Source organism: Saccostrea echinata, unplaced genomic scaffold (assembly GCF_033153115.1).
Source record: "Saccostrea echinata isolate AGI-Se365-2 ecotype Australia unplaced genomic scaffold, CSIRO_AGI_Sech_v1 ptg000076l, whole genome shotgun sequence".
Taxonomy (NCBI): Eukaryota; Metazoa; Mollusca; class Bivalvia; order Ostreida; family Ostreidae; genus Saccostrea; species Saccostrea echinata.
This window is the reverse complement of record NW_026889825.1, coordinates 1,634,918-1,662,434: the sequence shown is the minus strand read 5'-3', so window position 1 is coordinate 1,662,434 and position 27,517 is coordinate 1,634,918. Positions and strand designations below refer to the sequence as shown.

Genomic DNA, 27,517 nt, shown 5'->3' with positions numbered 1-27,517 from the left:
ATGTATATTTTCTTAATTATAGAGTATAGGGTGCTAGGATTTTTATGCAGTATGTGGAGATAACAAACAGTACTCGAGCTCAGAAGTCCATTAAACGTTACAAAATAGTAGCAGAGCAAACACGGACCTCTAAGACATCAGAGGTGGGATCAGGTGCTATGGAGGAGTGAGCATCACCTGCCGACCGGTCACACCCGCCGTGTGCTCCTTGTTATGATCGGGAAATAACGGGAAAATCCGTCGACAATTCAGTATGTAAATAATGGCCTAACAATTAGTATGAAAAAAGTCAGTCAGCATTTGACTTAATGATAGATTAGATGAAGCAAATCCATTCCGATGTTACTGAAGTTGTATGCATATTATACATTGTGATCTATGCTAGTCGGTTAGCCTTAAAATTCTAAGTGTGAACTTAATTTTCTGCACAAATGACTAGGCAAAAATATTTGGAGCAGATTAGTTACCGAAAAAAGCCATGTCCTACCTTTTTGCTCGCATTATAACAATGAGGATTGAGGAAAATGATACCTTTTGTGTCTCATCTGACCGTTTATGAACAGTCATGTGTTTTAAAATCTATTCTGTAATAAGTTTACACAAACAGTAACATTTTTAAAAATGATTTTCTTTATATGCTTCTATTCTTTGTTGTAGACTTTGGCCTTAGAACTATACCTCATTATAAATGAAAGGAATGTTGTTACAATGTTGTCTAATGTTAATTATACTTTCTAACCAGGAAGTTGGAATTGTTTTTACTAACGTCAGAATGATGATGACATTGATAACATTTCTCTTTTTTTAAGTTGCGAACTTTCACTTCTTAGTTTCAGTGTATCGACAATCTCGAAACACTAAAATTAAGAAGTGAAAGTTTGCAACGTTAAAAAATGATACGTTATCAATAAATTCTTTTAAAAATAATTAATGTTAAGGGTGATTAAAGAGCAGACTTTTTCAATTCATCTTAAGCTAAAAATTTTTACTCGTATTTTGAAACTTAAAATGCAAAATGTGCGCATGCATTTTATCAGTAAAACATTATACCCTTGTAGAAAATTACGACATTCATATACATGTTCATTTATCGTGGTTATGCTACATCCGCCTTGGTATGTTACTTGTAAGGTTTCTCATACACATATGATGAGAAACACATATCTATTGTATATCAGTGGCCCCTTTTCACAAAAAAATCTTACGACTAAGACCAAAATTTGACAACTCTGTAATTTCTTATATTAATAAAAGTAGTATTTTTTTTTCTCAAGGATTATTCACAATATATCCTAATGTAATAGACATATAAGTTTTTTTTTTTTTTTTTTTTTTTTTTTAGATCTATTAATATAACTTAGATACTTTTTAGAGAATTTAATATTGTTTGTACTAATCGTAAGGTTTTTTTGTGTGAAAAGTTCCACTGAACATCTATGTACAGCAAAGAAAATCTATAAATCAATTGAAAGAATAGTAACTTTCCGTGCACAGCTATTTAATTTGGAGGCTATCTCGTAGTGTAGAATTGATCATTATATGCAAATACATGCATGTTAAAGTTTAATATATAAAGATGTTGTACCTTTTGAAAAGATCCAGCAGAACTGCGTGATCAGAATGACCAATGAATCTTCTAAAGAAATTGCAAATTATTTTAACCCTTAGTAACAAGTTTGATCAAGAATTCATATTCATCTTTTGTTAATTGTTTTTACAAAATCGTAAGTACTTGCATTTGATCATGAATTCTTACTAACCGTGCGTTGATAATTAGAAAATTATGTATACTCTATCAATGAATAATCTTCATTTTTACTATGGGTCTCAATTTACTAGATGACTTATATATATATATTATATATTATATATACACCATTACACATAATTTATTCCTTCTTAAATATCTTTAAGTACTTTTAGAATGATTTCAATTTTTAAATTTAAGATACTACTTCAGTGACCTTGATCTAGCATAAGCACTCCTAAATTGTTTTATGACAACCCATGTGACCATATTAATCATCGAACAAATAAACAGCATGTAAATATAGGTGTTTACTAAAAGGAAATACCTTAAATCTTGGGATACTGTGAAACATAATCTCATTTTCTGACCTCTTTCATGAAATAAACACAAAATGTGTGTACATTTTAGAGCAATTCACAGAGTATCATTTTGGAAAATAAGCAACATTTCAATAACCAAAGGAGTGAATGACGCTCTCTCTCTCTCTCTCTCTCTCTCTCTCTCTCTCTCCTTTGCATATTGAATTATATCTTATTTTATCTTTTGGTCTTTTGGTTACACATCTAGTTTCATTGTTTAAATTCTTTATCTTGTCTCGCTTTTTGAACTTTATGTACAATGTGAAATGTGATAGTTCCGGATACAGTGCCCTTGGAATATTTGGGAAAAAGCGGGGAAATTTAAGGTTTGCATGCATATATAATTAAGTTGTTTAAAAGGGTAGAATAATTTGTGCATTATGTTTCACATTTTATTATTTAGGTGACACTTTAGTATATGTATCTCAAATACCATTCATGAGATACAGATGAAAACAAAACCCTGCCAGTTTAAAAGAATAACACTTCAGATTTCGGGATGAGATCATAGGATAAAATGTAACTTGACGGATGGGAATTAATGAGTTTCCCTTCATTAATTACTTGGTGATCGGATTAATATGCACAGACATTGGTGCTATATCATAGTATGATACTGTTATATAAATATACATGTATATATGTAGTCTTTTTACAGAATTTTAATATTGACATTATATCTGACCCTGTTTAATAAACGTTTTACGTAAAAACGTGAGAACATTTTTCAAGAAACATTTTTTTACACAAATATACATATCAAAATCTTAAGAAATGTCTCATTTCATTTTTAACATATATGAACTAATGCTTATATTTGTAAGAAACCGCTTAAACAAACGATAATTACCATAAAATACATCTTTCTATACATAATTATTAAATGCATGCAAATCGTCAACTTTTCTCTGGCATAGTAAGTAATTTGAAATGGTTATACACTATATTTTAAGATAGATTTTAAATGCTTTGTGGAAAGGCTTGAAACATATCAAGGTCGAAAAATCAACAAAAAATTGAAATACGTTTTAAATTCTAGCTCCTTGATATCTAGTTTATTAATTATTAATGGGTAGTTTCAAACGTGTCGTTTTTTTAATAGAATTCGTTGACTAGTTTCTGTCGTTTCTTAAAATTTTGAACTGATTCGAGAACAACAAGAGGCCCAGGGGCCACATCGCTCACCTGAGCACTATGGCTAGGAAAAAGCAGAAATCACTTCAATCTTGAAAGGTTGAAAAGTTTAAATATAAAAGTGATTGGGGGGGGGGGGTGTCAGGAATTGAACAAATTTGAATCTACATTATCTGAGGATGCTTCCATTTAAATATGACCAATCATGGCTTTGCTGTTCTTGAGTAGAAGATTTTTAAAGATTTAACCTATGTATTCCTATGTAAAACTTTGATCACCCATTGTGGCCCCACCCGACCCCCAGGGGTCATGTTTGAACAAACTTGAATGTACACTATCTAAGAATGCTTCCATATGAATATGACCAATCATGGCTTTGCTATTCTTAACAAATAGTTTTTTTTAAAGATTTTTACTATGTGTTCCAATGTAAAACTTTGATCGCCCATTGTGGCCCCACCCGACCCCCGGGGGTCATGATTCGAACAAATTTATATGTACACTATCTGAGGATGCTACCATATAAATATGACCAATCATGGCTTTGCTTTTCTTAACAAATTGTTATTTTTTTAAGAATTTTTACTATGTGTTCCTATGTAAAACTTTGATCGCCCATTGTGGCCCCACCCGACCCCCGGGGGTCATGAGTTGAATAAATTTGAATCTACACTATCAGAGGATGCTTCCATGTAAATATGACCAATCATGGCTTTGCTGTTCTTGAGAAGAAGATTTTTAAAGATTTTTCCTATATATTCCTATGCAAAACTTTGATCGCCCATTGTGGCCCCACCCGACCCCCGGGGGTCATGATTTGAACAAATTTGAATCTACACTACCTGAGGATGCTTCTATGTAAATATGACCAATCATGGCTTTGCTGTTCTTGAGAAGAAGATTTTTAAAGATTTTTCCTATATATTCCTATGTAAAACTTTGATCGCCCATTGTGGCCCCACCCTACCCCCGGGGGTCATGATTTGAACAAACTTGAATCTACACTACCTGAGGATGCTTCCAAGTAAATATGACCAATCATGGCTTTGCTGTTCTTGAGAAGAAGATTTTTGAAGATTTTTCCTATATATTCCTATGTAAAACTTTCATGGCCCATTGTGGCCCCACCCGACCCCCGGGGGTCATGATTTGAACAAACTTGAATGTACACTATCTGAGGATGCTACCATATAAATATGACCAAGTATGGCTTTGCTGTTCTTGAGAAGAAGATTTTTAAAGATTTTTTCCTGTATATTTCCTATGTAAAACTCTGATCGCCCATTGCGGCCCCACCCTACCCCCGGGGGTCATGATTTGAACAAATTTGAATCTACACTACCTGAGGATGCTTCCACATAAGTTTCATGTTTTCAAGCACAGTGGTTGTTGAGAAGAAGATTTTTTAATGATGCCATTAATTTTCACGAATTCTTAATTATCTCCCCTTGGAAGAGGGCGTGGCCCTTCATTTGAACAAACTTGAATCCCCTTTACCCAAGGATACTTTGTGGCAAGTTTGGTTGAAATTGGCCCAGTGGTTCTTGAGAAGAAGTCGAAAATGTGAAAAGTTTACAGACGGACAGACGGACAGACGGACTACAGACAAAATGTAATCAGAAAAGCTCACTTGAGCCTTCGGCTCAGGTGAGCTAAAAACCAATTCTACCACTCTCCGGTATTCTACTTATACATGTAATAATAGAACGAAGTCACCAGCACATGGAACATATAACTACTGTTTTCTTTAATCATATTTTAATAATTCACTCACCCGTGTCTCGTTTCCCCATTTCTAGCTGATTCCACATCAATATCATCCATCTCTAATGTTGTCGCAGCCATATCTATACATGAAATATTCCATGATTATGAACACAAAACAAGATGAATGGTTACGTTATAATTATTGTTATCAATATGCTCCCTTACCTGTCAATTCTATTTAAATTTTCATACGAAGACCTTGTGTCATTCATTTCAACAAATTAGTAACCCATTTTGAATGTGCAGAATGGGAGAAGATATTTAAAACCTGGATAATCGTTCTCATTCCCGCTGTATTTTCATTGTCAACCAGATCAAAAAAAATAATTAAAAAACCTTGTATTTGAACTAGGGATGTCAAAATATTTATTTTCTTTAGTCGAATATTCGATTGCTTTATTCGAACGATAGTCGAATATATTCGAAACTTTTTCGGAAACTAAAATTTTATTTCAAACTTCACTGGTACATCACAAATTTTACCCCCAAATCCCTTTTTTTTTTTTAAAGAGTTACATCATATGTTACACACAGATGTTCACATGGACCTAAAATGTGGATAGTGTGTTTTTATTTACTTAAAATAGACAGCTAATTTCTCCAAAATATACGATTTTCCCGTCAATCATGTTCATAAATCGGTCTGTGAAGTCGATGTTTTAGGATGCATAAAAAAATGAGAGTGCGATATATTTTTTAAATCTAATTAAAATAAAGGGGGGAGGGGCACACATGGTGTCTGTGATGATGTTAAATATTTAAATATACTTTTTGTACTAAGTATCAAAATGTCTTTAAAATATGTAAAAGAATATTAATTTTATAATAATTATCGTAGTGTCCAAACATGTCACGGCTATAAAGGGTACATGGTTATAAAGAAACAGGGTGACATGCGATAGGGATATTTGTCTAAACTATCAACTTCATCTTCGATTGGATATGTAAAATTTTCAGAATGTATTTTCTTAAATATTTATTATAATGCATTAGTAAAATACAGGTTATTCCAGGTGAATCCCAGACGGAGATCAGACTATAATTGCTATCAAAACATATTTAACACCTATTGTTCTATACCTAATTATCAAATGTGTGCAAAACGGGAACACACCTGGGTACATGTATGAGATCAAGCCCAATTAATAATTTTACAAAGAAAGCGCAGTATAGCGAGATAATTTTATTACAAAAACAACACATTAATTGACGAATAATTCTCGCAGAAGTGAAGCATTTCTAATCACTGTACTTACTGCTTGTAAAGTCAGCAGTTTTTAATGAGGAAAATTATCTTATCGACAGTGTCTGAGGGAAGACGGTTTCTCAATTTTAGGAGGAGAATTCCATCTCTTATCAATCTTTTATTGAATTTATTTATTCGAATGTCGTTTCGTTATTCGATCGTCGGTCCTTTCGACTGATGGTCGAATAGTCGACTATTCGTTGACATCCCTAATTTGAACAAAAAGGATGAATTTAACAAATGCATAAAGTTGTGCAAATATTTCAAGCTTGCCTGACTTTTGGATAAAAGCATTCGTATTAAACAAGAGTCCCATGTGCCCACAAGGATCATCTGAGTCAAATTCTTAATTATGCTGGCAGTTAAGAAACCGAAAAAGCGGTCATAAAAATAAAGTTGATTTCTCGAATAAAACTTTGCGCCTCTGTTGGGTCCTGAGGTTACCCTTTGATCCATATTTCGAAGAAATGTAAATATGGATGATACTGAAATAACTGCAAATTTTAAAAGTTCTTGAAATAAAAATAAAAAAAAAATCCATACATTGCCCTTCAAAGTTTATCGATTTTTAATTCTTTTATTTTTATTTTTATTTATTTATTTATTTTTTTTTTTTGGCGACTGTAAGATTCGGGGAAATTAAAAGAAAATTGAACCAAAACTCCATAATAATGTATTTGATAAACATGCATATAAATTTCCCATCCTTGCCCTTGTAATCTCGAGAAGACTTTACGATTTCTTAATGTTCTCCCATTGTAAAGGCCTGATCCCTCATTTCAACAACTCGAATTTTTTTGCATATGATACTTTGTGGCGTAATATGTTAAAATAATTTTTTGGCGAACAATTAACAGATGACACACAACTGATAAGGACAGGCGGACGCCGAACACTTTTTGATCAGAAAAACTGAATTGAGCCTTTGGTGTGCTGTAATGTCTTGAATGGATCTAAGTAACATTCCCATATAATATTATCGATAATTGGATAGTTACATAAAGTACACGGTACACAAATAGTTTTAAACATATGGAAGATATATCATGTTACCTATAGCTTTTACATTAATATGTGGCATTTTATTGGCACTAAATATTAAGTATGAAAATATTCTTGCATATAAAAAAAAACAAACAAACTGAATACCGTACAAGACAAATTTGCAAATATATGGATGATACAAGGTTGAAGTTTTTTTTTTTAACAGCGAATGCTGCGATGCATACATTCAAATTTATTTATAGCGACGAATGCATGTCAATCTCAAAGCGTTTTGACATGGACTTGCTCGGGTTTAGAAATATGCTAAAAAGCATGATTTTTTTCTGCTTCTTAAAATTTGCATACAATACAATACAACAATAACATACAATAAAATCAAATCAACAGTTTACTATAATCATATTTAACTTACATTTTGTATTTGGACATTAAAATAGTTTGTTTCAAATAGAAATACATGTACCTACCACATTATTTCCCAGTGTAATATAACCCCAGTAGAAACCCTTTAATGTTTGCATGGCTGTTGAAATTTTATCTTCTCTTTGTTATATGTAGCAAGATTAAGGACACCTATCCTTAGTGTCAGAATCAGGCAGCTCTATGATATATATTTTTAAAGTTTAAATATAAAGTGCACAACAGCAACGTTGACCCTTTTTTTCCCGCATTCTTTTTTTAGTATTAGCAGTTTTGCCATAAATGGCCTTATGAATGATATGAAAAAAATGCACAAGTATGAAAGATCCCCCCCCCCCCCAAAATGAAATATGACCATAATTTTATTTTTAATGCAGAAAAGTGTCTAATCTTTTTTTTTATTTTTTCGATTTCTTTGTTTACTTTTTATGTATATAAATTCAATCATTGATGTGATTGCGGTACATTCTTGGAGGAGACCAAGGTTTAAATTTGAGTCAATATGTAATCTCAGAAATTCAACCTCACTACGAAATTGAGTTCCGATGTAAATAGAGATGTGGTAGTGTGTACATGTAATATGCAATAACCCCTCGGGTTATTGAATCCCTCCTTGACAACTGTTACCAATGTTTCTTATCATGGCACACAAGTTTACTCATATTGAATTCGGTTGATTTACGATAAAGTTATTTGTGTTCCCCCAATACGTGCATATTTTTCAATGTGACCCAACATGTCAATTTTTTTTCTATTATACAAGCTGTATTGTAAACCTTTCCCTGTATTCTTGGATACTTTTATATAGCTAGATCGAAATAAAGTGTGATTAGTTAATATAATTAACATGTACAAGAATTGCATATAAAGTGTAAATTTCTATAGTGTGATTCGTCTTATATTATTTTAAAAAAGAATACTGTAATATTATAATTCTAACCGGCAAGTGTTATAATCATTTTGAAATGTTCTGGACATTTTAAGGTCGGTTGAAATAGAACGATGTCAACTGTCACTTGTAATTTCCATGAAAATTAAGACAATGAGGATATTTTTCCTCGGGTTCAACACGGATATATTTCTTGATAAACACAAACACACCCGATCATAAACTTAAAACGGAAATATTTTGACAGATATAACCATTATAAATATGCTTATGGTTTGTTTGAAATGGAAGTTTGTCATTTTACATCAAATTTACACTTAGCAAGAAAATATTTCAAAATGAATGTCAAGATCACTTCCTGGTCTGACAGGTTTGAAAACCTAATTTTTTTTTTTTTTTTTTTGAAGGTAAAAATTTTCGTTCCCCCGATCGATCGATTAATCGAGAAAAAGAGGAATTTTTTTGCAAGATACATAAAAATAATCATAGATCAAATAGGATTTGTATCACGCTGATTAGTATATGCAAAAACGAGAAACTGGTCGCAAAAAGTAATTTCCTCGTTAAAAGATACTAATAAGTAAAGAGAGTAACCCTTCGAATGCTGATTATCCTCTGATATTTAGCTTCTGTTATCTGAGTATAGACTGCCACCCAAACATGGCGCCAAACGACTTGATCACAATTATTGACAATACATAAATATGTCTTCCACTCTTTATTTATAGGTCATAAAGAAAGGTTAACTTGGGTTGTGGTATTAAATGTCAAAGGTGGTTATAAAGGAATACCCGATAAGCTTACTGTTATCAATGTTATAGGATACTGAATTTATTAATAAGTTTATTGAAAAATTCAATTCAATAATGTCTTGATATATGTAAATTTCTGTTTCCAATAAACTTTACCCAAAACTTGCTTATAGTTGAGAAAAATAGTTCATATGGCCTGGGACTTTTTTCTTTTTGATTCGGTTATCAATTATTATATTTTGATGAGTTGTGAGTTTGTAATTAATTTCGTGTGTAGTTCCATGGGATTACTCCCTATATATGAGAGGAATGATAACTGAATTTATTACATTTTCAACAGTGAAATACTGTGATTTATTTATTGAATAAAAGTGATATTCTCTCACAGTGTGAAAGGATACCAAAATGATATTCTCTCACAGTGTGAAAGGATATCAAAGTAAGTAAAAAATAATTTCTGGCCTGTCATAAGATAGAGATAGTAACTAACCATCTTGATAGAGCTAAAACTGCAAATTTCTTCCCAAATATGTTGCTAAATTCTATGCTATGTAATGTTTTCAATCTCACAACTGGTAAGCTATGGCGTCTCACCGCTCAACTATGACGTCAAGCCTATGACACTGTGTTAAGAATAGACAGAGGCAAAGGGAAAATCAAAAAAAAATGTAATAAACAGAAAATTCAATGTTTTGTAGATGAATATGGAATTTATTTCGCTCGTGAGACAGGATTTTTTGATATTTTCACTCGTGCTTTGCACTCGTGAAAATATCAAAAAATCCTGTCTCACGAGTGAAATAAATTCCATATTCATCTACAAAACATTGAATATCCTCTATGTATACAGCAAATCGTCTCCCGGGAAAATATTCATTATATGGTAAAATTTCCAAGGATAGGTTTACTATACTAGTAGAAAGTATTTATTCCTAGAAGAAAACTTTACTATATAGTATTTATTCCTAGAGAGAAGGTTTATTATATAATATTTATTTCTAGAGGGAAGGTTCACTTTATAGTATTTATTGCTAGAGGGGAAGGTTTACTAAAATACTATATAGTATAAAATATCCCTAAAGGGTAGGTTCACTATACAGTATTTATTCTTAGAGGGGAAGGTTTACTATACAGTGTTTTTTAATTACTAGAGGGAATATGTATAGCATTTATTCCTAGAGGGAAGGTCTACTATATAGTATTTATTCCTGGAGGGATTTTTTACCATATAGTTTTTATTCCTAGAGGGAAGGTGTACTCTATAGTATTTATTCCTAGAGGGGAGGTTTACTATATAGATTTTTTTTCCTAGAGGGAAGGTTTACTATATAGTATTTATTCCTGAAGGGAAGGTTTACTAAATTACTAATTAGAATTTATTCCTAGAGGGATGGTTCACTATACAGTATTTATTCCTAGAGGGGAAGATTTACTATATAGTATTTATTCCTAGAGGGAATATTTATAGCATTTATTCCTGGAGGTAAGGTTAACTTTATAGTTTTTATTCCTAGAGGGAAGGTTTACTATAAAGTATTTATTCCTAGAGGGTTGGTTCACTACATAATATTTATTCCTAGAGGGACGGTTTACTAATATATTTATTATTCATTCCTAAAGGGAAGGTTTACTATATAGCTTATTCACTGTATTTCTAGAGGGTAGATTCATTATATAGTATTTATTTCTTAAGGGAATGTTTGCTTTATAGTTTTTATTCCTAGAGGGAAGGTTAACTATATAATATTTATTCCTATTGGGAATATTTATAGCATTTATTCCTAGAGGAATATTTATTTATAGTTTTTATTCTTAGAGGGAACGTTTACTATATAGTTTTTATTCTTAGAGGGAAGGTTTACTAAACATTTTTTATTCCTAGAGAGAAGGTTTACTATATAGCATATATACTGTAATTCTAGGGGGTATATTCATTATATAGTATTTATTTCTCAAGGAATGTTTACTTTATAGGTTTAATTCCTAGAGGGAAGGTTTACTATATAATATTTTTCCTATAGGGAATATTATAGCATTTAATCCGAGAGGGAAGGTTTACTATGTAGTTTTTATTCTTAGAAGGAGGCTTTACTAAACAGTGTTTTTTTGAAAGAGGGAGGTTTTCAAAATATATTATTTATTCCTAGATGGGAAGGTATACTATATAGTTATTATTCCTAGAGGGAAGCTTTATTAAACAGTATTTATTCCTAGATGAAAGGTTTACTATATAGTTTTTATTCCTAGATGGAAGGTCTGCTATATAGTTTTTATTCCTAGAGGGAAGCTTTACTAAACAGATTTTTTTTTCCAAGAGGGAAGGTTTTCAAAATATATGATTTATTCCTAGAGGAAAGGTATACTATATAGTTTTTATTCCAAGAGGGAAGGTTTACTAAACAGTTTTTATTCCTAGAGGGAAGGTACGTTTACTATATAGTTTTTATTCCTAGAGGGAAGGTTTACTAAACAGTATTTTTTCATATAGGGAAGGTTTACTATATAGATTTTATTCCTAGGTGGAAGGTTCACTATATAGTTTTTATTCTTAGAGGAAAGGTTCACTAAACAGTATTTATTCCAAGATGGAAGGTTTACTATATAGTTTTTATTCCTAGAGGGAAGGTTTACAAAACAGTATTTATTCCTATAGGGAAGGTTTACTATAAAGTATTTATTCCTAGAGGGAATGTTTACTATATATCTTTTATTCCTAGAGGGAATGTTTACTACATGTATACATGTATAGCAAACATTCAGGGAGGAACCCCTAAATGATATTGCGATAAAAACGTATAGTTGCTTTTACATAAAGGATACTTTATGAACACAACAATGTATCATTTATACTCGCCTATACGTCGGTTGAATTTTATAAAGTTATTTAAAAGGACTTTGTCAGTGACCTGCTATTTTTGCCAGAATATGTTAAAATTTCACATCAATATGTTATTATATTTACCTGCGCTTCAGGGTATATTTTAAGAGATGAATTTAATTTTTGAGAATTCATGTTTTGAGGACATGAACAACGACGCTTCACGACGGCATATTTCATGAAGAGCGGTTGCGCTTTATGATCAATATGCAGGCGTGAAGCGTTGTAGTTCTTGTACCTCATGAATTCTCAAAAATCAAATTCACATTTTATATTTACATTATTTTTCTGATGATTTGCCACATATTTTTGTCATTAAACGATCATCATTGGAAAAAAAAAGTTTGCACTTTTTTTTTTACTTCAATGACATCACAATGGAATTATTCTTACTCATCAAACGGTAGTTCATGAGAACATGAACTTTTTCTAATTTACAAAGAATCTTAAGGAAAAATATTTGGAAATGTAAATATTTGGGTATGACATCGATATTTGATCTTTTATTAAGAATTAAAGCAAACATAAGATCATTGAAATCTGTGAAAACTTGCAGATAATTCATATTGTAACCTAGATCTACCTTTCCTGCATGTTCCCACGTTCTTCAATGATAATCATTGGCGATTACATAAATATTTTGTCTTGAAGAAAACTATCGATGTTTTTAGGATTCGCTTATAATGCGGACACAGAGTTCTGAACCAAAATTTACTTCTCTAAAATTCGACTAAAAGGTAAGTATGACTAAGAGAAAATTCGTAGATATTCTTCGTAGCATCATAATTTGCTTTACATTGAAACTTTATGAAATATATATTCTGAATTTCATCTATTCAATCACCCAGCGAAGAAATATAGGACACATTCAGCATAAGAAACTACCTAGTAATCAATTACCAAAAAATAGATGTCTAAATCTAATTCATAAGTCGCTTTTTGAAGGATGCATTATTAATGGCATTATCAATGGAAATTTATTCAAAGGTTCAGAAGTTGAAGCTTCTTGGAAATTATTCTACTGAAAGACACACCTTAACACTCATTTTCCATAATTAATACATGTACATGTAGGTCGTTTACATCACCAGAAACCATATATTAGGTCTATAATTTAAGCGTATGCCCCGAACAGATGTGTTCTCCTGACAAAGTTTTAGACCATTTGAAGCCCTGGGACAGAAATCAAAATATGACACCATATTGTATATCTGCAACATTGTCAAATTACCAAAAAATGTTACCTTTGAAGAGTCACACACATTTACTTTAAACCGTATCCTCAACAGTATTTATTTATTCGATCCTTTCATGCTCATGCGTTGGGTTTACTTTTGCAATTTCGTCACATCCCTTTGTAAATTTTTGGGATTTCCTACATGGAAAGAAAATTAAGTTTTCTACCCTTTTCCAGCTTCATTGGCTTCAGCAAGATATGATTAATTGAAATGTTATATAATAATATAATAACACAAAAGATTACATATTCAAATGAAGTTTAGTAAACTTCAGAACTCTTCAGAATTATATATATATATATATATATATATATATATATATATATATATATATATATATATATATATATATATATATATATATATATATATATATATATTACAAAATACGGATATTTCAAGGTAACACTTTAATCTAACCTGAACTTTCCTTGTGCTCTCAAGATAAGCGAGAAGAGATACTCAATCATTTGACGTGTAAATATTATTTTAACTGTATTGATTCTGCCTATACATTTCATTATGTCATTTCAAATTCTTCTTGCTAAGGGACAAGGAATCTAATCTTTTGCATATCTTAGTCAGAAATGTGACTGATACTTGATCTTTTTTGATAAGAATACAGGTGTTGGTAAGAGTCCTCTCAGAGCTCCCCCTTTTAATCATTCATTGTCAGAAAAGAGGCAAACATAAGATTCCAAATCCAGATTTTTTTTTAAAGCTAGCTAAAGCTTGTTCTCGAAAATTCGTTTGACAGTCGAATATGGTTAAAGGCAAAGTTGTTCAATAGTAATGTCCCATAGTAAAGAACCTCATTCATGCAACCCCCAACTCATTCCGTTTACTTTACAAACCTTGGAAAGAATTTGGAAATAAACCTTGAAAGTTGCGGGTCCTTCGGATGAGACCTTAAAAACTGATGTCCCATGTCACGACAGGCGTTGGCACGATAAAGATCCCTCATTGCTCAATGGCCCCGAGTGCCGAGTAAAGGTCTATATTTGAAGCCATTCACTGGTATATGGTGACGTCTCTATATGAGTGGAAAACTTTCAAATGGGACGTAAAACAACATACATACAATCAATAAAATTTTAAGTAACAGAAATGATGTCTGCAATGATTTTGCGTTATCAAATTCTAAACAAATAGAAACGATAGACTTATGACTCCCTTTTACCCGTAAAAGGTTTCTCAGAAAAAGTGAGTAAATTGTTTTCTAGCTTGAAAGGAAGTGTATTGCCAAATATTTCTTCCTGCTCTGAGAGATTTGTACAGACAGTAATTGGTCATTTTCACAGGCACGGAAGTTGATGGGAAAAGGTCTGAGGACATTTCAATTGTAATTTTGAGACTGTCTCTGAGTAATTATTTTGGATCAATTTGTAAACTATACATGTTTTATTACTAAACGCTTCAAAATTCTCGAGGGTTAAAAACATATCTTTGTTTAAGATAGAGATAATTTAAAGTTTTCCTTTTAACATTTTACAATTAGCTCACTATTATGAAAAACCACTGTCAAACCCTTCCATTTCAGGATAAACCTGCCCTACGCAACCAAAAATCACGCCAAAGTAAGTAGCATTAGTTAAAGTCATAAAAATATTCATGTACTTACCTCACATATCAAACGTTGTTTTATCGCTGTTTATTATATAGCCCATATTAGGAAATACCGAGTTAAATTTCTCGTTGAGGGAAAGGTACCCAAATACAAAATGTGAATTTATAACCTTGTTCTTTACCTTCTCGTTTTCCTATCTAGATCAATGATATATAAATAAAACAGCACAGAAAGATAAACAGATTATTCTTTTATCTATCTGCATGTCGTCGAACAATAGTGATAGCAAATCTTTATCAGTTTAGTGTCTAAATATGAAAACAACAGTGTACTAGACCTCATGTCATTTATTTGTATAGGTTGCAATTGGACGTTGTTCCTATTTATTTTATTGAAAAGCGACAAATTCTAAGCGCAAGTTTGTAAATTCTCATATTGCAGGAAAAATATGTTAATACACAGAATGTATGTTATATTATATTTTATCAATAATTCGAAAAAAAGATACTACATGTATTAAAAACCGGGTATTTTTTTTTAATATTTCCCAAGAAGGATCTTCAAATTTTAATCAAATTGATAGGTGATATTTACGACTCAATTTTATCTGTAAATTTAAAATGTCATCACTTACTGGAAGCGATATCATACAAATCACATTTCCAATAACATTTCTTGTATGTATAGGAATCCTTATATGAAAAAAAAAAACAAGATGTCATTTTCAAAGGTCATGATATTACTATAAGTATTTCTATATTCACACAAAAAGATTTTTATTAAAAGAAAGACATTACTACATAGAGAGTATATAGAGAGTGGATTTTCAAAAGCTTTTCAAAGATTTTGCGAGGAAGTAATTGAACCAAATTACTTCAGCAAATATGGACAGTTTATCAATTTTACGGAAACATTATTCATATAAGCCATTCCATCGGTCACGGTAGTCTAGTGGTAGGATGTTCACTTCGTGATCGAGGCCCCGGTTCGATTCTAGTTCGCCGCGCCGCTTCAAACCTATTACGTAAACATAGCTAGTGACTGTTCCTATGCCAAGCGCCTCAAATTGGAAGTGAAAGTCACGGGTCTGCTGGACGAGGCATTAAAATCCAAGTTTCCATGTCATGGTAACCGTCTGCATGCACATCAAAGAACCCTCGCTGCTCAGTGGCCCTGGATGCCGGGTCTATATTTGAAGTCCTTCGGGCATACGGAGACGTCTCTATATGAGTGAAAAATTCTCGAATGGGACGTTAAACAACAGACAATCAATCATAAGCCATCGCGAAAGGTCATGAAACGTTCCATTAACCCTTTTTGCGGTAAATTACTAAATTTTGAAAAATATATTAATTTATTAAATACCGACAAATTCCGAAGGCTACTAAGATACTTATTCTGCACATAAAAAATAATTGTCAATAAATATCAAATATAATTTATGAAATAGTTTGGTATTTCACTCAGGTGGGATACAGGAACTCTTTGGTCTACTTTTAGTGAAATCAATAACTTTTATCTAGAAGTATTCACTTTCAAGATATTTAAAACAGACTAGTTTTGGAAGATATGTCAGCATATAATGTTGATGTATTACACTTTCGATAATACAAATATGTCCAGACTTGTGTAATTAATGCAAGCTATAGAATTTTCTCCATTGACTGCCTCCCACAAATAGACGAAAAGCAAAGTCACAGCACTTCAAATTTTTCGTGATCAAATATTTGTCCCCTTTTTGGTATGCATATGTTGGTCAAAAAATAGTTAGGTTCCTACAATTGAATACTGATAAAAAAAAAAGGACATGAAATACAATCCGATGACAGGTATTTGTGTCTGTTCATACTTCATACCTGCTTTATCACCCTACCGTTTTTTATCTTTTGAGATAAACTTGAAGTAATGAAAACCACGAGAACGAAATTCTTTCATTAAAGTTTATAACTGCATTATTTTTCTACCATAGAAAACAATCATGAATGGACTTAACCCCTTAAGCATAAGAAAAAAACTTACCGAACGCACACTGGCCCCTAGAAAATGTAAAAGGTAAAGATCACAAAAGAGGTATTCATTATGTTTTATGTACTGAGGTAAAGGTAGGGTGGGTTTGATTCCATTCCAATCATGGCCTCCATGGGCCGTTTATAGTGGTGGCCCCGCCACAGTTAAATTCCGTAAAACCAGTTAAAAATTAAACGCCATAGTACCGCCACACTTAGATCGTCATCAATCAGGAACATAGAGTTTATTTATCTCAAAAATGAACCTCTAAATTATGTGCCATGTTTCAATTTCTTATACTTAACCATTATGATTTACACTAACTAGTGCTCGATGTTAGGCGCACAATCAATTATTCTAGATCATCGCTGGACTTAACTCATGATTGAAGAGACAATGAAAGCAAATCAAAAGAAAGAACAGTAGTCAGCAAAATAACCGCATCATGTACAATGTAAGTGATTGCAGTATGATTATCTTGGAAGGTCACCTGTTGTGTTTTCAGATGACTTGCATGTATGTTTAAAATATTTATATATATCCAAGTAGTAGAAATGATGCTCATTTTTCCTTTAAAGAGTTTTCGTTATCTGCTGAGATATCATTATTTATCACAAATAATTCCATCGGGCAAACATGTAACCATTTTGCGTGCAAGTGCACGGACTATTCTGTTATCCAGTTGCAAGTGTTCATATCATTTTAGAACATTAATTAACTTCAGTTCGATACATAACATTTATGGGTTACATGTTGGTTTTTTTTAACTTTCTTTATTTTCTTTATGAAATGAAAGTACACTGTTTCAAGGGGATAAATCATAACGCGTTCAAAAGGATCGAAATAAACAAACTTGTAAGTTAGGCAGGCACAGGGTAAGGTTTTTCCACTGAATCAAAACGTTTCGACGTTTGGATTTAAAACGCTCTCAACATGAAACCAAAAGACACGTTTCTATTTAATAAAGATTTTAAACATTTAGGAATAAAACATATATAACTTACATAATCAATATTTCATGTGTACCCTCTGTGGGCTGAAACCAAGGGTTCACTTAATAGGAAAATATCGGGACATAGATTTCAAATTAACAACGAGGGCTAGCAGCTTCTATACAAGCATTTCAATTTATCTTATCATTCTATTTTTTTTATGAAAGTTGTTGTTCTAGAAAAAAAAATACCATCAAACTAATAGCCCATCGTTAAGAACAACTTTCCGTAGGTAACGAGAAGAATATTGGATTAGGAAACCAGGCACTGATTTTTCAATGTTTGCAATGACAATGACGATAGCGTTCTTTCAAGTCCACAGTGTAGCAATGTGAATGTGATGAGACTTGATTTTTAACAATATACATAGACTTAAGCGAAAGCATGGACATCGGTCTTTCAATATTCTTACTACATACATACACAATGTCTCTTTTGATTCACTATTACCTTATGTAAATAAACAATTAATTCTCCATCTCATCACATCCGCACCAAACTTTGTTCTATCCCTGTAAAAGATTTACTGCAAACCAACTTTTATTCGCTTGGGAGATATATTCGCGAGTTTCGCAACCTACTTTAAGTCGCGAATAGTTATCGCCGCGAACCATTTATTTTGCTTTGTATTTGTAGAGAATTTTTCCTCAGTCGCGAAAATTAATTGTCGCGGATTGATTTCAAACTGACAATTCGCGAATAAAAGATGATTAATAGTTGGTTTACAGGAAATAGACCACTTGTAAAGGCCAAAGAAAGTTCGAACTTGGATTCTTCAACACCATACTACAGGCTGGGTTCTTACTAATCACAAGCTTTTCAATTGCCACGTTTTATGGAAGAGAAGGCTGGTCCTTAAACCTAAAATTTGCCACAAAAGGACCAGTCTTGTTGAAGTCCACACTTTGTATTTCTTACAAATATTAATCGACTTGTGCTATCAAACTTTTTAATCACTAAAAAAGTTAAAAGTGCCTAGATATCGAACATCTGAAACATAATCCTCCTTCGTGTTCATGTTCTTCTTTATAGTGAACCCCCATCTTTCAAGTGGCGTCAGAGTTTTATTAGTACCATGAATTCTTTCGGAGATTATGCCAGACGATAGGTCAAATATAAAGAAGACCGTGACACATTGTCCGAATGAATTAAAAGTATAAGATGGATGTTGAAATCTTGCGTTAAACAATTGAGGTGCAATATGAAAACCATCTATCCTTCTGTCTTCGAGAAATCAGAAGTCAAAAAGAAGAATTAGACTATCTAAATTGTATTTAGAGGAATTTGGATTTGAGGATACAAGTGGTAATCCAACTTAAACCCATAGCTCCCATTCTCAGGAGGAAATCCTTCAAAGTCAAGTCAGTTTTAAATATTTTAATAAACCCAACAACCAAATTGAATTTGAATTCATATACCTATACTGGATTCAAAAACTACATAACAATCCTTACAAACAAAAATACACAGCGGGTTCTAGTAATTGCTCTACCAAGCCACTTTCTTTACTCCTCACAAAAATATTAACAGCAGTGAGGGAGAAACTTCAGGAGTACTGTACAGAAACATATTTGAAGGTGTCGTTAATCAGATGTGGATACTTAAAAACTCCAAGGTACTTTTAGGAAATTTGAAATCACATTTGTTTTCCAAAATCAATAACATGAAAACGTACGACTTTTCAACACTTTATACAACCATTCCCTACGATAAACATGATAAATGTATGAGCAGGCTTTTGAAATAAATATGGCTTTAAGTTTCTTAGCTTGAAACAAAACAAGACATTTAGAGCATACTATTAGATAAGCATATTCGTTCCTCCATTATGGCAGTAAAATATCTTATTGCAAGGACGTGCATGCACCTGAGCTGAATTTCGATTGATTAATACTAAAATGACTGTATCTTTCTTATTTATATATAAATTCTTTGAAATTAATATTTGACACATACATGTAAGTATAAATAGTAAGACACTATAAGATTGATTGATTGATTGTATTTTGTTTAACGTCCCTCTCGAGAATTTTTCACTCATATGGAGACGCCACCACTTGCCGGTGGAGAGCTGCAAATTTTGTCCTATACTCAGCTCGGCACTTACGGCCATTGAGCAGTGAGGGATCTTTTCGTGCCAGCACCTACTGCGACACGGGACCTCGGTTTATACGGTCTCATCCGAAGGACCGTTCTCCACGTCCCACAGTGGGATTCGAACCCGCGACGTAAGGATCAACTCCTTACTTCGCAACTCTAGAGCAGACGCTCTAACCACTGCGCCATGCTGGCGACCACTAAAAGAAGATATATGTGAGAATTTTTAAGCCTCTTTTTAAGCACGGAACAAGTGCTGAAATCTGATAAGCTAATGCTCATACAACTTCACCATTAATATGGTCGTTTTCAGATAAAATACTCTGTAAGATAATACTTAAAAGCGGTCAATAAATCATCAACTGTCCACTATGTCTTGATTAAATGTTTGTCTTTTTTCCAGTCCAGTCTACAATTCATCAGTCGTTTTTGGAGCCGTCACTTGACGGTTTGTTGTTTTCTTTTTTCTTTTCTTTTTTTTTTTTTACAAAGTCAATTGGGAAAACAGAAAAGTTACCAATAAAGAACTTTTGCACAACTTATTGAAAGTTTTGTCAAAATTAGATTTAATTTGGCATGTTCAAGAGCTAAAACGTTCAGTTGAAAAATTAAAACAGAATTATTTATTTCTAGGAGATCTGAAGTAAGCTAGGAATGTCTCGAACAAGGTATTGTCACCTATCTCTGAATAAAACCGAAACTTTGACATCTATTTTGTAAAGATCCAGTTTTTAAATCATAAGTTGGAATACCTTCAAGTTGTTTTTATTTCTGTAGGCATATTTCCGTGTTTCACTTGATAACAGTAAAGCGTGTGTTGCTACAGGCTTTGTTGAAAAACGGATGACATCTACATTTAGCATTGTCTTTATTTTTTATACAAGAATTTATTGAATTTCAAATGAAACTGGAAAAAGTTCAGTGATTGGAAAGATACGAATTTCTTTGTAAGACTTTCACTTCACAGAACCAACTTAAAAAAACTCTATCAAATGTTTCATGACTTTGATTATTTTTCATTACATAGTTGCAGAGCTTAAACTTAAGAAAATAAAAAAAATGTCTTTTAACATCATTTGGTTGTTGCAGAGATTAAACGTAAGAAAATAAAAATGTTTTTAAAATATTAGTTGCAGAGATAAAACTTAAGAAATTTCAGTTGGATACCGGCAGATTGGAACAGGATACTTTCAATATCGTTTACAATATCGTCACGGTAGCTCAGTCGGTAGAGCGCTCCCTCCATGATCGGAAGGAGGTCGTGTGTTCGAATCATGATTACGACTGACGTAAGTCGATAAAAAAAAAAGGGTAGTAACTGTTCCTTCGCCAAGCGTCGGTACATCGCAGTGAAAGTTGCGGGTCGGTCTTTCGGATGAGACCTTAAAAACCGAGGCCCCATGTCACGGTAGGCAGTTGCACGATAAAGAACCCTCACTGCTCAATGGCCCTGAATACCGAGTAAATGTCTTAATTTGAAGCCCTTCACCGGTATATGGTGACGTCTCTCTATGAGTGAAAAACTCTCGAACGGGACGTAAAACAACACACATTCAATCAACGATCAATATTGTTTATATTCGACAAAACATCCAAATACTAGCAATGTGGTTTCATCATTTTTCCCCTTGAACACCAATAATTGTTGTTTTAGTAGTTGAGATAGACCACGAAATTACTTGATTAACGACTAAAGAGATTACGATGAGGAAGCTATCCAAGCATTAAGAAATATTTTTGTCAAAACCACGGAAGTTGATCCTATGACAATTAATGAAACCACATTAAATTATGAGAAGTTGAGTGATTAATGATGTTAAAAAGAGGGTTTCTGGAGTTTGGGAGAATAAATGTTTAATTTCAATAGGCATGGGTACTTTGAATTACTCTCTCGACTTTCGAGAGAGCAATCAGATAGAGGCTTGATTTTTTTCAATATTACAAGGTGGGTTTTTTTTTGGTTAATGAATACTTAAAGAACAAGCTATGTAAAGTGTCTTTAATGTAGATTTTATTCAATCACAAACTACGCAAACTACGTGTATTACGGTTTTACTGTTTCATCTTTTTTTAGGCATCTTCAATTTCTAACAAGGAGAGCAGCATTTGCTCTTTTTAGTCTAAATAAATAGTTGAAGTCATACTTTGTGTCAATAAAGGAATCCATATTTCAACTAATACCATCATACTTATATGTTAATATGATGCATGATGATTAAATATTTGTGAAAGTATATAAAAGTGTATAAATTTACTCTTTCTAATTGTAGAAAATAGTAAACAATCATAACTATGCCTTATAAATTAGTCGGACTGTCTTACAAAGGGTAGAAAGTAGCAAGCAATATTTTTTTAAAAGAATTTCGCCCACCACAAGTAGAAAGTAGCAAACAATCATAAATATTACCATACCAATGGGGACTTGATCATGGCACATATACCTTTAGCTAATAAATAAATGTATGACTTACGCTTTAATTTTTTTTAAAAAAAATGCAAATAATCACAAAAAATGTTTGATTTACCGCCACAATTCACATAAAAATCGCAAACAATAATAAATTTCATCTGTTGTATTACTGCTCCCACAATTGACAGAAAATTGCAAACAATTATAAATTTTACTTGACGTCATTCACAGATGACTATATCATGCAAATAGGAACTTGATTCTTGATACATTCACCTTGAAGCAATAAATAATGTCCAGAATGGAAAAAAAAAGTTTTAAAACACTATATAGCATAGAGAGCACAACTTTTTTTCTTAAAAACTGTTGGCGTCTATTCCAAATACACCCATTTATAAATCTCAATAAAACTTCTGCCAAACCCACGCAAGTAAAGGTCAATTCAGTACCTATATATCTTTGAAGGGATTTCGAAGGTCAAATGGATTTTATTTACAAGAAATGTCAAGTAATAATCATAGCAGGAGCTAGTCATACACCTGGCACACCTGTCTAGGTATTCTGTGAATAGAGGAAGTCCACATACTTTACTGATTATATACCTAAAACAGAACGGGGAGATTTATTGTGATTATTTGTTTGTTGCTGATTTTTTTTTTTTTTTTTTTTTTTTTTTTTTGTTGTTGTTGTTTTTGTTTTTTGTTTTTTGTTTTTTTGTTTTTTTTTTGGTTTGTTTGTTTGTTCTTGTTTTTTTTTTTTTTTTTTTTTTTTTTTTTTTTTTTTTTTTTTTTGTTTCACAGGAATGGAATTTTTTTTCGTTTACATCTAATTGGGAAATAATCTGAACATAGACATCGAACCATGTTGGTAATACTAACTTAAGTTTGAGATATATTTCCCCAGTTTTCTACAACAATGTTCTTTTGGGAAACTAAATAATATAGTAAAATAAAGCTACATGTATTTTATCAAAATGCATAGGTGGGAATGATGAAGAAAAAAATATTTTTAAAATTTGTATGTAAAGAATGCGCAAACTTGAAGAATTTAAAATTAATTTGAATAATGCTGTTCTCTTCACATGTATATTGCAACATTTAAATAGTATTTATTTATTGTCCTTATTTGTTAAACCTGTTTTGTTGAAATCATCCTTGTTTAACTTTTCATATATACAATCCAATTTCAAATGATATTTACAAAAGGATGAATAATAATATTCTTCTTTTCTCTTATAATTTCTACCAGTTTTCATTTAAGAGGCCTTCCAAATTTTTCCAAAATTACTTTTTCACTTCATTGATAAATTTTGAAAGGCGTATTTTTTAACATTAAAATCTAACTTAAAATTCATTGGAATATTTGTTGTATATATTATTTTAAAATCTGTATCCAACAAATTCAACAACAGTTATTTCAATTACTTGAGCAATTAACTGCGATTGTTATGGGTCTTTTGACACATATCTGAAATTCACAATTTTGCACACACACAAAAAAAAATTACTCGTTCTGTCATATATATATATATATATATATATATATATATATATATATATATATATATATATATATATATATATATATATATAAGGAATATCAATGAGTACCCGGTTAACCGGGTACTCGTTCGAACGTCCGAGCATCGAATATTAAAATCGGTACTCGGTTTCTCGGATGTATAAATATTTTTTTCATTTTCAAAGTGCATATATTTATTAAAAACTTATCAAAAATTGATTTTTAAATATGCACTGTCCTTTTCTGTACAGTAATTAGCGTCACCTTCACCAGTTAATACCCGTTATCGCCTGTCGCTGTGTACATGCATATACAGTAATTACTGTAACCAGTCACACCGTACACATGTTCTCATGCACCTCTTGTGACCCTAATTTTTGGATGCATGGCTTTATTTATATGTTTTCAATGAACATCGTTTAATTATGATCTATTAATTATCCTTAGATTATTTAATTAGCATACGGTAGCGAAATCGGATATACGTAGAAATACCGCTATCAATTCAAAAGTGAAGAAATATTTAAAAATAACCAAAGATTTTTTTTTTAAAATGTTGAAAGCAAGCCGTGCATAGTAAATTTTGCATACACGGGGGAAAACCCATATATTTAAAGAAACACTGTCTAGTTTTTTTGGGTATGCCAGAACATCAACGGCAGTTAGAAACGTGGGATAATTAATGCATGACGGGTGAAATTGTAAATACTAGTATCAAGAACTAAACTACTTAACTTTCAGAGTTATCACAAAGAAAACATTTGGAAATGTAAATAATATTTAAACGACTCGCGATCACGAGACAAGACTCTTTCACTAGTCTAATCATTACAAACGTTGTTCAAAATGTCTTCCTAAACAACTGTAAAGCATGAATTTTGCAATAATTGTGTGTTTGTTTAAGCACCACAAAGTCGTTTTCGTTGGACTCGATGTTTATATACATGCATTTTAAACGGAAGAAAACATCGACGGGGTAAACAGGTCTCAATAAAACCAACAAACTTTTACATGTATACACATTTTTTTCGAGTACCCGGGTACTCGATCGGAAAATCGTCCGAGTAACCGATTATCAAATATTGACCGATTTGACATCCATATATATATATATATATATATATATATATATATATATATATATATATATATATATATATATATAAAGAAAGTCTACTGACCTGTAAAGATCTACCCTTCATCTGCATATTATTTATAGATATATTCAATTAATGATACTTAGTGTATATTGATTTCCACCATTTGCATATTATATGCACAAAGTTTCCTTTTCTTATAATATTTGAAAATGGTTGAATAAGAACTTATTGCCCAAGGGGGAAAAAGACTTAAACTTTTAACAAAAATATAATTTTCCTACGATAGAATGATTGAAGTAGTTATAAACTTGCTATCCTTGTAAAGTTGTTATTTAAGCTTCTCTAGATTATACCTGTTGAGTCTTTCTTCTAAAACTATTAATGTTTTTAAATTAGTCTTTCAACATTGAAAACTTCATAACTGAAAATTACGTAAAAAACAAAAGGATCAAGTAAAATTTATAATTTTTCCCTATTGTCAATCAATATGAACCATATTTTAGCAAGATTTTACCTGCAGAAAGGTATGTCGTAAAACCTTATTTTGGCACTTAACTTACGACAACTATTATATCCGTTTGTATATTTCCTACAAAAACGCAACAAAGAATATCAACATCGAATTCTTTGCTTTTTGTTTTCTTATCTTCATTTCTTTGAGCTTTAACAATAATTGTTGAAGAAACTGGGACTTGTGACCCCAATTTTACTTATTCGATTTAATTTTTCTTGTTATCTTTTTATAGACTTATATAAAAAAAAATTGTGTCATGTATATTAAAAAAAATAATTTTCAACCATGGAAATTGTAATATACGTTTGATTTCAATAAATATGTCTTATAAATAAAAGTGTTGAAATACGTTATGGCTTAAATAAATTAATTAAGGGTAAAAAATCAGTTTAAACACTCAATGATAAAGATCAAGTAAAACAATACTACACATGTATGTATGTTTAACTTCAAAGATGCAGCTATGTCTGTTCTTTAAAGACACTTGCTACAAGCAAAAAATTGGATGCATGGATTGGTGTATATTTAAGGACTAATTTCACTTTTAAATTATGCAGATATCAAATTCCTTAAATATAGAATATAGAATTGTAGATTTTCTATGATGTTCGAAATTCTCAAAGTTTGTCATTGTCCTTATATATCTATAGAATTTTTTTTATCACTTTATTTGACATAATTGAGAAGTTTTTGAAAAAGAAAATAAAACTTTTCGTGCCTACTAAACTTATTCATTTTACGTATATAAACATATATTTATTATCTTTATTTTCATACATTTTTGAAAAGAAAAGGTTTGTTTGTAGCAAGTGGCCTTATTGAAGAAGCAAAAAGAATTTAAGGACAAATGATAAAAATAACTTTCGTCATGTTTATATAAGTAAAATGAATACAGTATGTTTATCCACACGGATTTTAATTTTTCATTTAAAACTTCACCATAATGTCCTATATAGTAATTTTTAAAAAAAATGTCTAAATTTATAAGGACGACTGCAGAGAGATAGAAATTTGAACATGATAGTTTAAAATTTCTTAATATTTCAGAATTTTGATATCTGCATCATTTTCAACCAAAATAGGTCCAAAATATTTGTACCACTCCAGGCATACATTTTTTTTTTACATGTATTTGTATCATGTGTCTTTAAGTTAAAATGATACCGTGTAAGGTTAGGAAGATTGTGCTCTCATTACTCTCACTAAAATCAGCAACATTACCTGGAGCGAATGATTTGAAGAAATTCTGTGAACTGTTGTATCCGAGAGGCCTTCTTGGTGCTATCCCTGGAATAGAAGAGAGGGATCCAGCAGGCGAGCTATAACAACTATCTGAACAATGGGTCATCTCTACATGTCTTCCTAGGTACATGTCTTTGTGCATCTCTACAGAATCGACATATTGTAAGGATACATTTATACTGCTATTCCAAATGCTATAAATTTTCCAGAAGTTGGGGGTGTGTACGAAGCCATATCTCTTCCAAGGGTAATATTTTTAATGTTACGTCAGAACCTTCTTATGGCAAGTGTTAAAAGGTTATCTTGAATGCTTGTTTTTTTTTTTTAAAATAAAGAAGCGGGGAGTTCTTTATTTTAATAAAATTTCTTATCATTTTCTTATTTCGGATTATTAATCGCGTTTGGTTCTTCATCGAAAATGCTTGTTGTTCCCAATATTACATAATGTCTCACAAATAATTGCACTTCAGAACACTATCTGCATGCCCCGGATTGATCACATTGTTAAGGAAGTTCTTTCCTAACAAAAGTTAACAGATTGAAAAGGGAAAGGAAAAACTAACATCATTTAAATAATAGACTGTGATTTTCCTCGTATTTCTTCATAAATGTGGATTTGATAAATAAAA

The 27,517-nt window shown here is 31.6% G+C and overlaps 1 protein-coding gene across 1 annotated transcript in view; it reads right to left on the bottom strand.

The window, feature by feature from the left end:
* The window catches only part of LOC133176562 (chitin synthase-like), a 35,245-nt gene extending 8,227 nt beyond the window's left edge, over window positions 1-27,018 (bottom strand). Inside the window, exons 1-2 of the mRNA XM_061311677.1 lie at window positions 26,868-27,018; window positions 5,018-5,090 (exon numbers count right to left, since the gene is read on the bottom strand). Of these exons, the coding sequence (XP_061167661.1) occupies window positions 5,018-5,090; window positions 26,868-27,018 (224 nt within the window). The remainder of the gene's footprint in view (window positions 1-5,017; window positions 5,091-26,867) is intronic.
* Between the last annotated feature and the right edge of the window lie 499 nt (window positions 27,019-27,517).